The 14588-nt window shown below is 35.2% G+C and overlaps 2 protein-coding genes across 2 annotated transcripts in view; one reads left to right on the forward strand and one right to left on the reverse strand.

The window, feature by feature from the left end:
- Positions 1-14588, forward strand: part of LOC134527760 (E3 ubiquitin-protein ligase TRIM23-like) — a 135531-nt gene that overhangs the window by 40344 nt on the left and 80599 nt on the right. Inside the window, exons 6-7 of the mRNA XM_063360693.1 lie at positions 5626-5861; positions 10047-10226. Coding sequence (XP_063216763.1) covers positions 5626-5861; positions 10047-10226 — 416 coding nt within the window. The remainder of the gene's footprint in view (positions 1-5625; positions 5862-10046; positions 10227-14588) is intronic.
- On the reverse strand, positions 6879-10135 carry LOC134527761 (zinc finger BED domain-containing protein 4-like). The gene is made up of 2 exons (XM_063360694.1): positions 7618-10135; positions 6879-7293 (listed from the first exon to the last, which is right to left on the reverse strand). The coding sequence occupies exons 1-2, from the start codon at positions 8743-8745 to the stop codon at positions 7015-7017; spliced, it is 1407 nt and encodes a 468-aa protein (XP_063216764.1). The 5' UTR covers positions 8746-10135; the 3' UTR covers positions 6879-7014.

Here is a 14588-nt window from a genome sequence, read left to right on the forward strand (position 1 = left end):
GGGATGGTGATTTTTCGTTTTCGTGAAATAGATGCGAAAATATGCTAAATTATATTTTTTCCGCTATAAAATAGACTATTCCGAGATAAATGCGAAATCAAGGTAAAAATTTAGATTCGTCTTCACTCTACACAATTTATATACAGATTGTATTTCGTTTCAGTTCAGTATCAAAAGAAACCATCATTTTATGGCGTATTCAGCACAAGTATCTTATTGTCACGTCTTTCACAACACTATTGTTCGTAAATATTGAATGAAAAATGGCCATCCGTGCCTCGCAATTGTAAACAATGCAAAGAACAACTAGCTGGAAGAGTGTCCGTCATCTTGCAGAGTACAAGTTTTTAGGCCGCCATATTGCGACATCTCTGCTTCGCCGCGCTAACAATTCCCATTTTCTGGCTGTATTTGACGTGAAAGCCGCGTTCTTGTGTAGTCTGTGGAAGGTGGTGTGTTTACAAATACGTGCATACTCGTGAATGTGTTGTATACTGTTATTTCTCGTGGTAAAAATGGGACGAAACGTAATTTCCATTCGCGATCGCATAAATGAATACAAAAGTGAACAGTTCTACGAAAATGATACGAATATTTTAATGCCCAATTTCTGTAATCGCCGTCTGGAGTGGAAAAAAAAAAGATGTACTTGAAAAGCAAATTAAATCTGAGGGACATCAGGCTGCAAAAAAAAGATTCACCGAGAAATCGGATGAAGACAAAAAAAGCCGGTAAAACGGCAAGCAACGGTTTCTGGCATGATCGAAAACCAAAAAAGGCAAAAATTGAAAAAATGAAAAAAAAAAAAATTTGAATAAACAAGTTTCAATAACATTATTTGTGCACTCTACATCTACTATGGCCATGAACACGGCTAAAAATTTTTATTGTAATTTTAAGTATTCAATTTATTGCACTCATAAGTGCTAAAAAGTTGTTTGGAAACCTGCCAAGATAGGCTATCTTTGTAGTTGTGCTAGATATTTATTTCTGTGATTGTTAATAATTAATATATGTATTATTTAATGCTTTTTAAAAATATACTTTTCTTCAGTAATGTAAAATGAGAAAATTGGCTAAATCTTGTTTTTAAAAATGCTACAAAATGCTAAATTTCAAATTAAAAATGCTAAATGTTATTATTTTAAATGCTATAAATCACCATCTCTACTTATAAGTTATGACAAGTCTACAGTTTCAATCATTAAATTTTAACAGTGCACATGTCTCCAGATTATTTTCCGTCAATCTTGTCCTCCTGTCAGTAAGGACAAGGTTGTAGCTTCTAAAAAACCTTTCGGCATCTACACTGTTCACTGGCAGCCAAAGACACTTCATTGCTGCATTGCAAAATTCTTCAAATTCTGAGTGCATTGCCAGAAGAATTTGAAGAACATCAACTTGGACATTTTCTTTGAGTTGGTTGACTAACTGCTGATGGAAATTTAAATATCCATCAACAAATTTGTCCTTTTCCAGAGACTTGAATGGTGACAACAGTGTTTGGTTTGCATGCACAGCTGCTTCATTAACATGTAACAATGTGAGTTATCTTACTTATCTTTATCTAACTAAAATGTATTTAAAATTCAACTTAAATGATCATATCAATGGATAGAAATGTTGTTGACATACCTTAATCAACTGTCCAGCTTTCACTGGATTAAAAAGAGCACCTGTTGCCTTATAAACATTATTTGCTTCACACACACCCATGTGCTCTTCAAGTTTCCTGCGAGCTTTGGCACAGGCATTCTTTATCTTCTCTGTGATCTTTGCCTGCTTAGCTATATTTTTGCACTCTGACAAAAGTGCAGTTGTTCCTTCTGGGAAAAATCCTTTCATTTGTCTGTCTAGCGACAAACTGAGTCTGTCAAGCCTTTCCCAAATGATATGTGCACATGGGTAGTCTAAACCTTCAAAGGTATCTATAAGATTTATAAGTTCTTGGCAGACATCGGAAATGAATACTATTTGTGTTTTTACCTCCAGCTGCAGGTCTGGGGTGGTTAATGTCTCACTGACCAATACAGCACTTGCATTTTTTTCTTCGTACTGAGAAAGAAATGCTGTCAGTGCTTCTAGATAGGTGCTAACATACAACACAGATTTAAACCATGAGTTCCATCTAGTGATGACCGGTTTAGGGAACAACACAGGTGGCAGCTCTGGAAACTCTGAAACTAGAAAGTTCAAGTAAGAATTCTTTATTTTTCTGCCATGAAGAAATGTCATTTTGAGGTTCACAATAAGTCGGTTCAACTCTGGGAGTTCTATCATGAAAACGTTGCCAATCAACCTTATTTTGTGAGCCCAACATTTAAAATGTATTAAGTGGTCCCCTATCAACACTTTTAGTGCAGAGAAGCATGTATTCATGTAGCGTGCAGAATCAGACACTAGGCCAACTATGTTTTCGTACACAATGCCATACTTTTGAAGAGTGTCAACTACTGCTTGACTGCAGGTTGTCCCTGTGGCCTTGTCAAGAAATGAACGACTTGCCAAAGCCACTTTCTGTGTTGCTGCACCACTAACAGTTCTAAATAAAATGGCAAACACTCATCGTCCACGGCTGTCTGTTGTTTCATCCACAACTACAACAATGTCTTTACCTTGAAATTCTTCACACAGTTTCTGTCTTTCATAGTCGCCACATTTTTGGACATAATCTTGTCGCAAAACATGACTGCTTGGTAGGTCACCCGATCCTTTAACATATCTGAAAAAGAAGTTAGTAAATTTATTTAAAGTGCTTCATTGACCAATACTAGTACAAGTTTATACAATTGAATTGAAGTTCTTAATTCACAAATCTCATATTAACAAAATACAAACAAAGTGCTTTGAAACATAAAAATATTAATCTTTCTTACTTTGCAAAATATTCACGTACTGCTGTGTGGTCTAATTTGTGCAAAGGGATGTTTGCCTTGAGAAATGTCTTGACTGTCTCAGTGACAAATTCAACCTTTTCTTGTTTTGCTTATTTTACATTTTCATTTATCTCAAGCAAACTGGTTTGATGCTTGCTGGAAGATGCAGGATCACATTCTATTGATTTTTTTTTCCTTTATGTCCAGATGACTGGCAGTGCTTGTCGAGGTTATCTTTTTTTTCCCATTCCAGTCTAACATTACAAATGCTGCACATTAGAATCCCTGAATCACTGACATAAAACTTATCCGCTTTGTAGTCATTTACACAGTCCCTAATTGTAATTTTACGTCTACCCATCTCAAAACAAATTGTTAATTTTAACCTCTGAAAAACCACCTACACGTCATGGAAAAAATAAACAAAGCACAGGCAGCGTTTTCGATTAGGCACTGACGGTATGTATCGCGTGCCCTGATTCGATACTTTGTCCATTCGATAATTCAACCAAATTATCGTGTGCGACTACTGAAACCAGAATTATCAAAATAATTTTTCCTGTTCACAAATTCATGTCGCATGCATTTAAAGTTACAAAAATTACGAAAATGAGTTTCGATTCTCAAAACCACAACTGTAAACTTAATATTAGTTTAACCAACTCTTCAAACATCTTCATGCAAAATAATGAGCGTGCTGCAATCTAGTGTTGTGATATAAATTTCTTTTTTTTGTTGAGATTCTTCGAGGTTCATTTGTCAAGTCTTCCTCTGCCATTCCATAGGGTAGAGAGACGTTTGTCAACATACTTAAGTTAACAGAAAATGTATTTCTCTGTGATTTAAACATTACAAAAATAAGGTTTTGAAGAGTTTATGATTGTTGTGAATTGTGCTTGCACCATAATAAAAGGGATATTTCATCTCGTTTACACACGGATGTTCAAAGAAGTGGAATAGGCCTACGGTTTCAATATTCAGCGAAGACGTAATTAAAAGTATAAATACAATTCTGCACAACCAGAAATTTTACCTTTAGGTTTGTACTTTTTTTAAAAAGGAAAAACCCACACACACAGGTATTTAGTAATGACAGAGTGAATTTTAAAATGGAGTTCGCGGTTTTTGGGGATTTCAGTTGCATGTTTTGAAATTATTTAATAAATGTTGAAGTTTCGCAAATAATCGCGGTAATTGAAAAATTTCGCATCTATTTAGCATTTATCGCAATTGCGAATTTCATACACCTCTAGGTATTACCAAAGGCGATTCCGTTTTTTGGTACAAATTCCACCTGCAGAGCTAAACAATCTTTTAGAATAAATTGAGGCAGGTGGAAAGCCAAGATATATTCTGGCTAACAATTTTAGTCTCGGAAACGCTAGTGGGCTGTCATTCAATGGTATGTATGTTCTGATAGATACTGTACAACTTCATTTGATAAACTATTTTCAGTTTTTGAGGCTGTCGGCGAATCTTCAATCAACTGTGAACAAATAACTTGAAGAGCTGATTTAAATTTCTCTGTGGGCTCTTTAACTGGTAACTTTGGATCTTGGCAATTCTCAGATGTGACATGTTCAGCCAGCCAGTCTACAGCCCTTTCTGCTGCATGATGATCTTGAAACACCCTGGAAAAATATTGGAAGAAGTTAAATAGCAAACATGTATAAAAGTTATTGTTAAAATAATTTCTTTGTTAAAGTAATAAACATATTTGAATTAATGAGTGCAAATAAAAGTAAATTTATCAATTAAATTGTAGATTTCATTTCACTCCTTCTTTGTATCCATACAAAATAGTGATAATTCAATAAAAATAATTCAATTTTATTCATAAAAGTGTGCAATCATTTCATCAATGTTTTGTTGTGACGTCACGTTAAACTATCGTCCGTAAAACTGCAATTTTTTTATTAGTATTTTTTGAACATTCAGTGATGTATGTTTAAAAAAGGATTTCACTGAATTGTCAGGTATGAGTATTTTGGTACAATGTATTGTATGTAGTATAGGTATGTGCAAGGAGACTGTTCTACTATAAAATGAAAGGGTCATCGCGTAAAGTCCTACAGAGGCTTGTTGTTGTTTCTGACTGCTGGTGTGTAGAGGTGAATAAGTGTGTTATGCGTGGACCACTGTCACCCTTTGCCATTGGCGGTTCTATGGGAGAAATCATAAGGGTGATGGTCCCACCCCCCATAACCCCCATAACCAAAAGGATAAACTAGAGTGATAGCTTTTGAATTATGTTCCAATTCTTCTTCTACTGAAATTTTTATGCAAGTTCTTTGTGCTACTGAATAATTTAACTTCAGTTGAAGTGGCATCAGTGATGCAGTAAATAGATTTAATTTTTCAAAATTTTTTAACTTCATTTAACTTGGAAGTATTCCATAGCACCTAAAACTCTCTGGTCAAATATTATTAAAATTAATAATTGTTAATAGTCAACCCAATGTTTTTTTGTACATGATTTTATTTTTAAATCTTAACTTCCATGCGACTGCCTTCCAGATGTTGAATAAAAACTTTTTGTACTTCATAATTAAAAGCTGCATCTGCCACTACCCTTGGCACCCTGAGGCAACAACAACATCGTGTCGACAGCAAGGTCACTAAGAGGCAGTTACGTTCAACAGCACAAATCAGGTGTATGGGGCAAGGGATTGATCTGAAATGTGTTCATCCTGCAGGGCAGGCTCTCTGCTGCTGGCTGAGGTGTTGTGGCGGTGGCGCCCGTGTGCAGAGCAAGCGGTGCAGCGGCTGGAGGGGCCGGGTGACAGCACAGGCACGGAGGACGAGGAGAGCGAGGCTGGCACGGCAGACGTGGCACGCGCCCGTGTGCGCAGTCACTTCCGCCAGCTGCGCGAGGCGCTGCAGTTGCAGGAGGCGGCCGCAGCGGCTGCGGTGGATACGCACGTGCGTGAGCGACTGTGCTCTCTGCGCCAGCTGCACGAGGAGCTGTCGACCTCGCTGTCACAGGTGGGAGTCTCGGCTCTGGCTTGCGGTAGCTCCTAGCTCTCCTAACAGTCGTGAGGAACCTCACTGAAGAGAATGGTATCCTAGATGATTTTGCTTCTATGATTATATGTATTTGCTCATTAGTATTTAAAAATGGTATCATCAGTTTTCTTTAGAAACTAGAGGCATATTTAAATTTCAAACCTGGCATTAAAACACGTGGTAGGCTATATAGTTTATAATTAACTGTTGGTATGTAGCCTTTGTCATAAAACTATTCGTTTTTGTGTACAATTGATAAGGTCTGTGTGAAGTTTTGAACTTTGTGATACAAATAGTTTTTGTAATCAATTTGCCTTTGAATACCAACACTTTGAAATATTGAATATTTGATTGCTCATGAATATTCAACACAGTATACATCATGATTATGTTGTACAGTAAAACCCTGTTAAGCCATTTTTCAAGGAACTGGATTCTAAAAAATAGATATGTACGAACCTGCAAATTTTTAAGCCGAGTCGAGTCGAGTCGAATTTTACAGTAATTAGTTCGAGTCGATTCGAGTCGAGTTTGTAGATCATAAATTCAAGGCGAGTCAATTTGAGTCTGAATTTTTATTTGAATCTTTGACACTTAAGTCGAGCTTGAATATTTGCACTTTACTGCTAAGAGTCCTTAGATGGTTGTCTTGTTATATCATGGTCCACTTAATCAAATATATTTAAAATACAAGTATTAATACAAATAATATTCATTTAGAATAAATTCTTAACTGATATAATACAATTCAATAATTGAGGTATTCTGTAGAGCATCATACTACTAGTTACATTACTAATCACAGTAAATTAACTCATTATAAAAATTGAAAAATATGTTAATAGTTATACAAAAACTGTTCCAATAGTGCAGTTAACTATTTACATGTTAAATGAAATCAATTTCAAATAAGCACAAATGAAACTGTAAAAAATTAAAATACTGTACAGTAATCATTTTGATTATTTTATACCACCTATAAAAGAGAATATTAAAGACTGTGGTATCAGCCTACAAAACAATGAAAATATATTCCTAGCTGTACATGTTTAAAAATATTTTTATGGAAAGAGTATAACTATAAGAAGTAATATTTTAAGGTCACATTCACAAATATTTAAAATACAATCTACTATGTTATCTGCAGAAATAAAATAAAAAATAAAAAAAATAACAAAACATCGTGAAGAGAAACCAGTTTTTCTACAAGGCTCGAGGACAAGTTTTGGCGTCGTGTGGAAATGGTGAGTCCCGCTTTAGAGAACAACCTTTCACTAGCTACTGAAGTAACTGGAATGCCTAAATAGTGCATTGCTAGCTCAGCTAGATGGGGGTAATTTCTGCACGATTTCCACCATTCAAGTGAATCTTCATCTCGACCAATTACTGCACCATCAAGAAAATCATGTGCCTAAAAGAAAAAAAATATGGTGTAACTGTAAAATCAGTAGTCCTACAGAAACAATACAAATACAGTAAAACCAAATTCCAAAAATTAAACTTCCTCCTTAAATACATAAAAAAATGGAACCATCTTTTTTTTCCCCCATTAAGCCACAAAATTTTGTTCTTGCATATTGCCATCTATACTGAGAAAAAATTTAAGGTAGGCCTAGTATTGAAAAGAGATACCTGAATGTTAAATTACTGCCTAATATATTATTAATGTATTTTTGTTCTGATAAAAGGGTAACACAGGAGTTATACTATAGCTTAAACATTTATTTTTTCCTACCTCTTTCTTCACTGAATCATCATCTTCTTCTGCAGGCTGTGTTTGCTTTGATTTCAAATCAAAGATACCCCAGAGAGAGTGGTTTGCTGATGTTGATGATGCACATTTTTCTTCCATAACTTTTTCTTTCCTCGAACATTTGTTACCAACTTGTAAAGAACTTTTGTTCTTTCTTATTTCTTCAGTCAACAAATGTTTTGCAAGAACAATTTCGTGATTTTCCATTGTGAAACATTTGAATCTTGGATCCAAGGCAGTACTTAGCAGATGTGTATGAGAGTCCCTTATGTATTGAAATCTAGCAGTCAATGATTTTTGCAATGCTCGTGCCAATGTAATGCCACTTCCTTGTACTCCAGTTTTTGAGGTTACATAATTCTTAAAAAATCCTTCAATGCTATACATAATTGGACGAACCATTGAAAGAGTTGGTACACTTTCTTTGCACAGTTCTTTCGTAGCTAAGAAGAGAGGTTGCAAAATTTTCACGTACACTGCAATCAAGTTCCATTCATTTGCTGTCAAACTTTCCTTGCCACAGTTAGGCAAATCTGCAGACACTGCTTCTTTTTGTTCATGTAGGCGTTCAAGCATAAGATATGTACTGTTCCATCTTGTGTCTATCATCTGAATCAAAGCATGCTCTGGTAAACCTAATTTTTTTTTAATTGATTGTAGCCTCTCTCTTGATTTTGTGCTATGCTTATAATGGCCTACTATTGACCTGCATGTTTTCAAAACACTGTCCAGTCCAACTTCTGCAACAGCATCACTAATAGCTAGCTGTAAATTGTGAGCAACACAATTCAAATGAACTACAGGCTTCCCAGTTAGAGCACTGCTAAAATTTCTGGCATTGTCACTCACTACGTAAATGGGAATCTGAGTTGAAGACAGACTAATACCCCAGTTGGATGTCAAATGGCACAACTTCTGATATATAGCTGTGCCTGTATGTTGACCAGGAAAGTGGGAGCATTCTAATGTGTGGTTCTGCATTGCAAAGTCACGAGTAAGAAAGTGAGATGTCACAGAAATGTATCCTTCCTGCTTTTGTGAAGTCCACAAATCTATTGTAAGAGACACTGATTTCACTGTTTCGAGATCATGGCTCAACGCTTGTTCCATAATCCTGCGAGTGTCACTGTACAATTTTGGTACTACAGACCTTGAAAAATGGTTCCTGCTTGGGAAATGGTATCAAGGCTCAAGGGTTTCAATTAATTCTCTGAAGCCACGATCATCTACAACAGATAATGGTTGATAATCAAGCGCAATCATGCGACCAATTTTATTTGTGATACTTTGCGATTTTGGACTGTCAGATGAAAACATTACTTTTGAATTCATTGCTTGTGTAATAGGGCATGAAACAGGCCGTTTCAATAAATTCATAGCCTCTTTTTTAGCTACACACATTTTCTCATACTTGTGTTTCAAGTGTAAATGTGAATCCAAGCGTCTGATCAGGCTTGTGGTAGATGATGATGGTGTCTTCAAATGTTTTTTGCAACATTTGCATATTGAATACTGTTCACATTTTTCAAAAAATTCCCAAATTTTTGAACTTCCTGTATTTGTACTAGGACTGATAGTGCTTTCATGAACCTCCTGTACTTTAGTTTCCTCTGTTTCTGTTTTTAAATATCCTAAGATACCTTTAGAAGATGAATTTTTACCTGACATTGTGAGTGTTTGCTCAGTAATAGTACGCCTAAATGAACACTAACGTGGTGGGGAAAAAAATCACTGTTATTCTGCAACAAAATTTTAATCGCCGAAAGATTGAAGATTATGTACCATTTACGATAAAGGAACACGACTCTGTGCTTAAACAGTTTGGTGGTTCCAATGATTATTTTGGACCGAACGAGTTAGCTGCACGAGTCAATAAAAAACAATGAATATAATTTAGGCTTGTAGGCGCGAAGGTTAGGTTAAGTTTCACACAATCATTAGAACATTTTTGAAAACTTTCACTTATGGGAAGTGTTAGGCCGTGCTACAATTGGGGCAACATTACAATAAACGTTCCCATAACAAATATAATACATTTAAAGATGATTGCTACAACACTAACGCCGTTACGTTGCTGGCCAATCGCAAGCTGACACTTCCAACCAATCCATGCTTTTGTATTTGTATTGAATAGTTACACTTTATAAAATACTTTATACTTCATAATTAATTTTAACTTGCCACTTAACCTTTGATCGACTTGCAGGCACGATACGACACCTTTATCTTCACATTATCAAAAGTTTGGGTCTCTGCTCTGTCTCATGGTGGCCCTATGGACAAGTAGACTGCGTGGCAGTCCATACCTTTACGCTGGAGGCGATACTACAGTAGAAGCATTAGCGAGAGTAGCACACACCCCTGCGACCGGGATGGACTATTGACAGCTGGAGGAAGGTGTATGCTCGCAGGTGGCCGGGGTGTGCGTGCAGTGCGAGCAGACGGCACGCCAGGACGACGTGAGGATCCTGGCCGCGTCCCGGGAGCTCAAGGAGGCACTCAAGGCCGTCGAGAAGCAGCAGCAGCAGTTCTCGGAGCTCGGGCCGGAGCAGCTCCAGCCAGACCCTGGCGTCCCCATCACCTTCACCAAGGTCAGCTTGATGCTCCCCAACAGGTTGAATACACCTTCAGTCAACAGGATGTCAAATTAAATTCTTAAAAGAGTGCTTCAAATCTTAATCAAACTCAAGATACAGGAATAAAATAATATATCAGTAAAAACACACAAAATAAATATCAAAAAACATTATCACCATTTTAATTTTGAAACGAATAATGCATATTTTCATTTTCTGGATACAAACAATTTTTTGTATCAAAAATTTTTCATGAAGTAAGTACCTAACAAACATTCTCAGAGCACTGTGACTTGTGGCTAATGTTTCTTTGGTAGCTTTTGTAGAGATAAATAATGTAGCCTTTGTGAGAGTTATACACAATACTGGTTAGAGGTCTGCGAGTACTCGAAAATCGAGCTGGAGCCGAGTACTTACTTCAAGCTCGAGCTCGGCTCAAAAAAATTGTTAGGCTCGAAAATTTTGAGCTTCAACAGCAGCAGGTTATTTGGCCGGAAACCATTGTGATGGTGTTTTACTATTTACGGAAAAATATACAGTAAAATTAACTTACGAGGTCCCGCATGGTAGGTTTTTCCGTATAAAGCGTTTAAATTGTCCGGGGTGTCATCATTTATGCCGTTAAATGTGTGATATAAAGTCCCGTTTGAAATTTTTCTGAAAGTTCCTGTCTCAAATAGTAATGGCGCACATAAATATGAAGAAAAGACAAATGAACAACAACTTACGAAGAAATATGGTTGATGTACCATAACTACAGTACAAACCCAATAGTTATCTTGAGATAATTACCATAAAAAGAACTAAAGATTCTTTGTAGATACCATAATTACTACAGAAGCATGATAGCTACCACATTTGCACTATAGTTACCGTAACAACCGAGATGTATATTTACCGTGACGGTAATGTATTTATTTATGATATTAAAATTAAAGAACATTATTAAAAAAAAGATATTAAATTTTGATATGTATGGTTGGCACATGTTGCTAAGAAATAATGCGATCTGAAAGAATGCAGTAGTACTACGAAAAGTGAAAAGGGTACTCGTGGATTTTTAGTTTACGGCAGTCTCTTTCGTTTTTCAGTAATTTCGGCCGAAAATTAACAAGCGTATCGGAAGTCGGCAGAAATGCCGATTCAACTAAATATTGGCAAAATCAGCTTCTTCAGTACAGCTCTACATTTGATGACATGGGTAAACATATTTCAGACTTCAGGATATTGAAAAAGACTTTAATTTCCATGTATGTTTATTATGCGTATTTTTTTTTTTTTTGCAAGTGTAAATTGAATTAAGTAAAATGCTTCTATTTTTATTACTTTAAATTGATTAAACTTTAATGGAAAGTTACAGATATTTATGACACTAATTTTGAGGTTAAGCAATTTTACTAAAGCATTCCAGCCACACAGGTTGCCAGCGAGAGATGCTTCTCTTCTGCTGGAAACACCATCTCCAATCGTAGAGCTAATTTAACTCTTGAATGTGCAGAACAAATGATTTTTCTGCATGATAGATTAAAGAACAGAATTTAATAATCTATGACAATCTCTCTCAGAAATTTTGTGCTGAAAAGTGGAAATGTTGAAACAATGTGAATGTACTTTTCAAACAACATGATTTTTGGTGCTAAGTTTTTTGAAGCTCAGGAAGGACTTCAGAAAAATTAATAAGGATGAAATTATTCCAAAGATATGTTACATTTACACAAACATATACTTGTAAACTGTGGTTATGTTAGTTGGATGATATCAGTTACTAATGAACCAATAGAAACAGGTAAGATTCAATGGCAAAAATGTTTTTTTTTTTTAGCAGTGCAAAATGTAAATGCACTCTGTAAATAGTTACCAAAATTAATAAGCCCACTTCATTTTAATACTTTATTCAAACATTATTTTAAGTTTAAGTTAAAAATAATTTCCCAAAAGTGTAACTGTACCACAAAAGCTCGAGCTCAAGCTAACTCGAAGCTCGAGAACTTTTAAGTAGGCTCGAAGTAAAATTCATAGGCTCGCAGACCTCTAATACTGGTGTTTTAATTCCTGAAAAAATGTTAGGCATAACATAAATTTAAAGACAATTTTCACAGAGAGAAAGAAACAAATGAATAAGTTTTTGTCTTCTTAGACCTACAACATTTTAACCTGCTGTTAAAAGCTTTTCAGAGTTCATTCTATTTAAACCCACCCTTCAAAAGTTTTACCATTCTGAAGAATAGAGGAATGTGAATTGCAGCCAACTGCTTATCTCTACAGCTGTTATTTGCTTTACATATTCTAAGCCTGTACCTGCCTCCAAAATTTTACTTGCAAACTAAGCATAACATTTTCACATTTGCATCAAAATTTAGAATGAACACCTTGAAGACATATTTTGATTTTTCTAACTACACAAAAGCCTTAAAATGTATGCTGTTAATGTTATGTAGGACATTTCAGTAAGTAACTTGATTAGTCAGAATTAGTGAACACCATTAGTTCACTACATTTTTTACCCGTCCTGTTTTGATTCCAGCATGAAATAATTCTTTCCTGCTCAAAAATTTCCCGAACTGAAAAATCCAATCCTGCACAGCCCTTTTAATAAATAATAAAATTAGCTTCTCTGAAAATATTGTGTTGTAACTAGAAAATAAGTGGAAATGTATTAGTTATGGTTAATTTAATTTCATGAAATACAATTTAACATGGCCCAGTGTATGGTATGCATGTCTTTATTTTTCTCTCCACATTGTGACGTCACCATCACAGTCGTTACTGCATATCTGTGCAGTATGTGTTTATTTTATTTATTTATTTTATCTTTGTCGTATTTCTCTCAGCATTTAATTTTTTTTTTATCGTTGTTTCGGTGCTGTAAGCTAGGTACCTCTATGGAAAAGGAATAATAGAATGGCTTCAAAAAGAAGGAAAGAGTTTTGGAAGGCCATGTCGATTTAAGTTGTTTTTGTGAATCATGTTTGATCAGTATAGGACGATTTGATGGATATTTAAGTAAGTGTACAGATATTATTTGTTTTTAATTAGAATGAGAGTTAAATTTATATACCGTATTGGTCCGAATATAAGGCGACCATTTTTACATAAACGATAGATGCGAAAATTGGAAGTCGCCTTATTTTCGCACCCAAGACGTCAGAACCGCAAACATTAGTTCCAAACTGAAAGCTACAGTAGAAGCATTGTTACAAAATGTTCACGATTTTTTATATTAACTAAAACTTCGTTACCTCACACGGGGAAAACGATAAAGCCACCCAATATTGCAGTAATTCACAATTGTTTAAAGTTTAAAATTAAAATATTTGTTCTTGAGTAAAAATGTGAATGTTGAAGCATCTCAAAATGGCAACCTTTTATTACACAATTTGTACTTTATGTACAATCGCGTGTCAACATTTACGGTCATTTATTTTCAGATTTTTAACGGAAATATTTGTACTAAAATATCACAGCAATTTTCAGAACGATTGTTTACGTTTACAATGAACATTTCGGATGTAATGTCTGCCAACTGTCTTTCCACAATATTTCTTTGTTGTAAAACAAACATTGCCGAACACGCACAAAGAGCCATATTTACAGGAATTTGGTACGTTGCTTCAAAAGTTATTTTAATAATTTCACAGTAATCCACTCTTTATTTATGTAAAAACCTTAAAACAACATAATTATCATAGATTATTCTTTAAAATTCATAGGACAGAGACACTCTTGTCATAAAGTAATATGGACAAATATTCGCGATCACGTCACCGAAGTTATTCATGGCCGTAAGTTTCACCATGGCAGCTAGCCACTTGTTTTGTTCCGGCAAGCTGCATTCTTTGTTTGCGTTGTTACGTCTAACACACAATACTAAATAGTAATACGTATCTTAAGTGAAACGGAAAGTTAAATGCTGTTTTTTAAGAGTGATTAATAGCCATTGTAAAAATTTTAAATTCGTAGATACAGTAAACTGTGAAAAATGAACGATCACACATAGGTGGAACGGCGGGGAACGAGCTCTAGACAAATAAACAGCTCTGAAGATGACAATGATGCAGCTGCATTAGAATAAACATACGAACAAATTTCTAGTGTAATACTTTAAAATGTAAATATTTTCTAATTGTTTTCTTTTGACTTTTAGTGTAGGCAATTCAAACTTTTTTTAAAATAAGTAATGTGATAAATATAAATTAATTGTTGTACATAAATGCAAAAAGAATTTATCAACACAAAATGTATGTCTAATGAATTTTCACATTAATTTCTGCCAAAATTATTTTTACATTTGTTTGGCCTCCTGAAACTGCAGGTCGCCTTATAATCGGGGTTGCCTTATATTCGGGCCAATACGGTATTATAATTAGGGATGGGGCG

Source organism: Bacillus rossius, chromosome 1 (assembly GCF_032445375.1).
Source record: "Bacillus rossius redtenbacheri isolate Brsri chromosome 1, Brsri_v3, whole genome shotgun sequence".
Classification (NCBI taxonomy): domain Eukaryota; kingdom Metazoa; phylum Arthropoda; class Insecta; order Phasmatodea; family Bacillidae; genus Bacillus; species Bacillus rossius.

What these genes read in the sequence shown, in the direction of transcription:
- LOC134527761 (XM_063360694.1), bottom strand. Translation starts at nt 8,745, where the DNA reads ATGGAACAAGCGTTGAGCCATGATCTCGAAACAGTGAAATCAGTGTCT. An exon ending in ATGATTCAGTGAAGAAAGAG is followed by an intron (nt 7,294 to 7,617) that starts GTAGGAAAAAAT and finishes TTTTTCTTTTAG; the next exon opens with GCACATGATTTTCTTGATGG.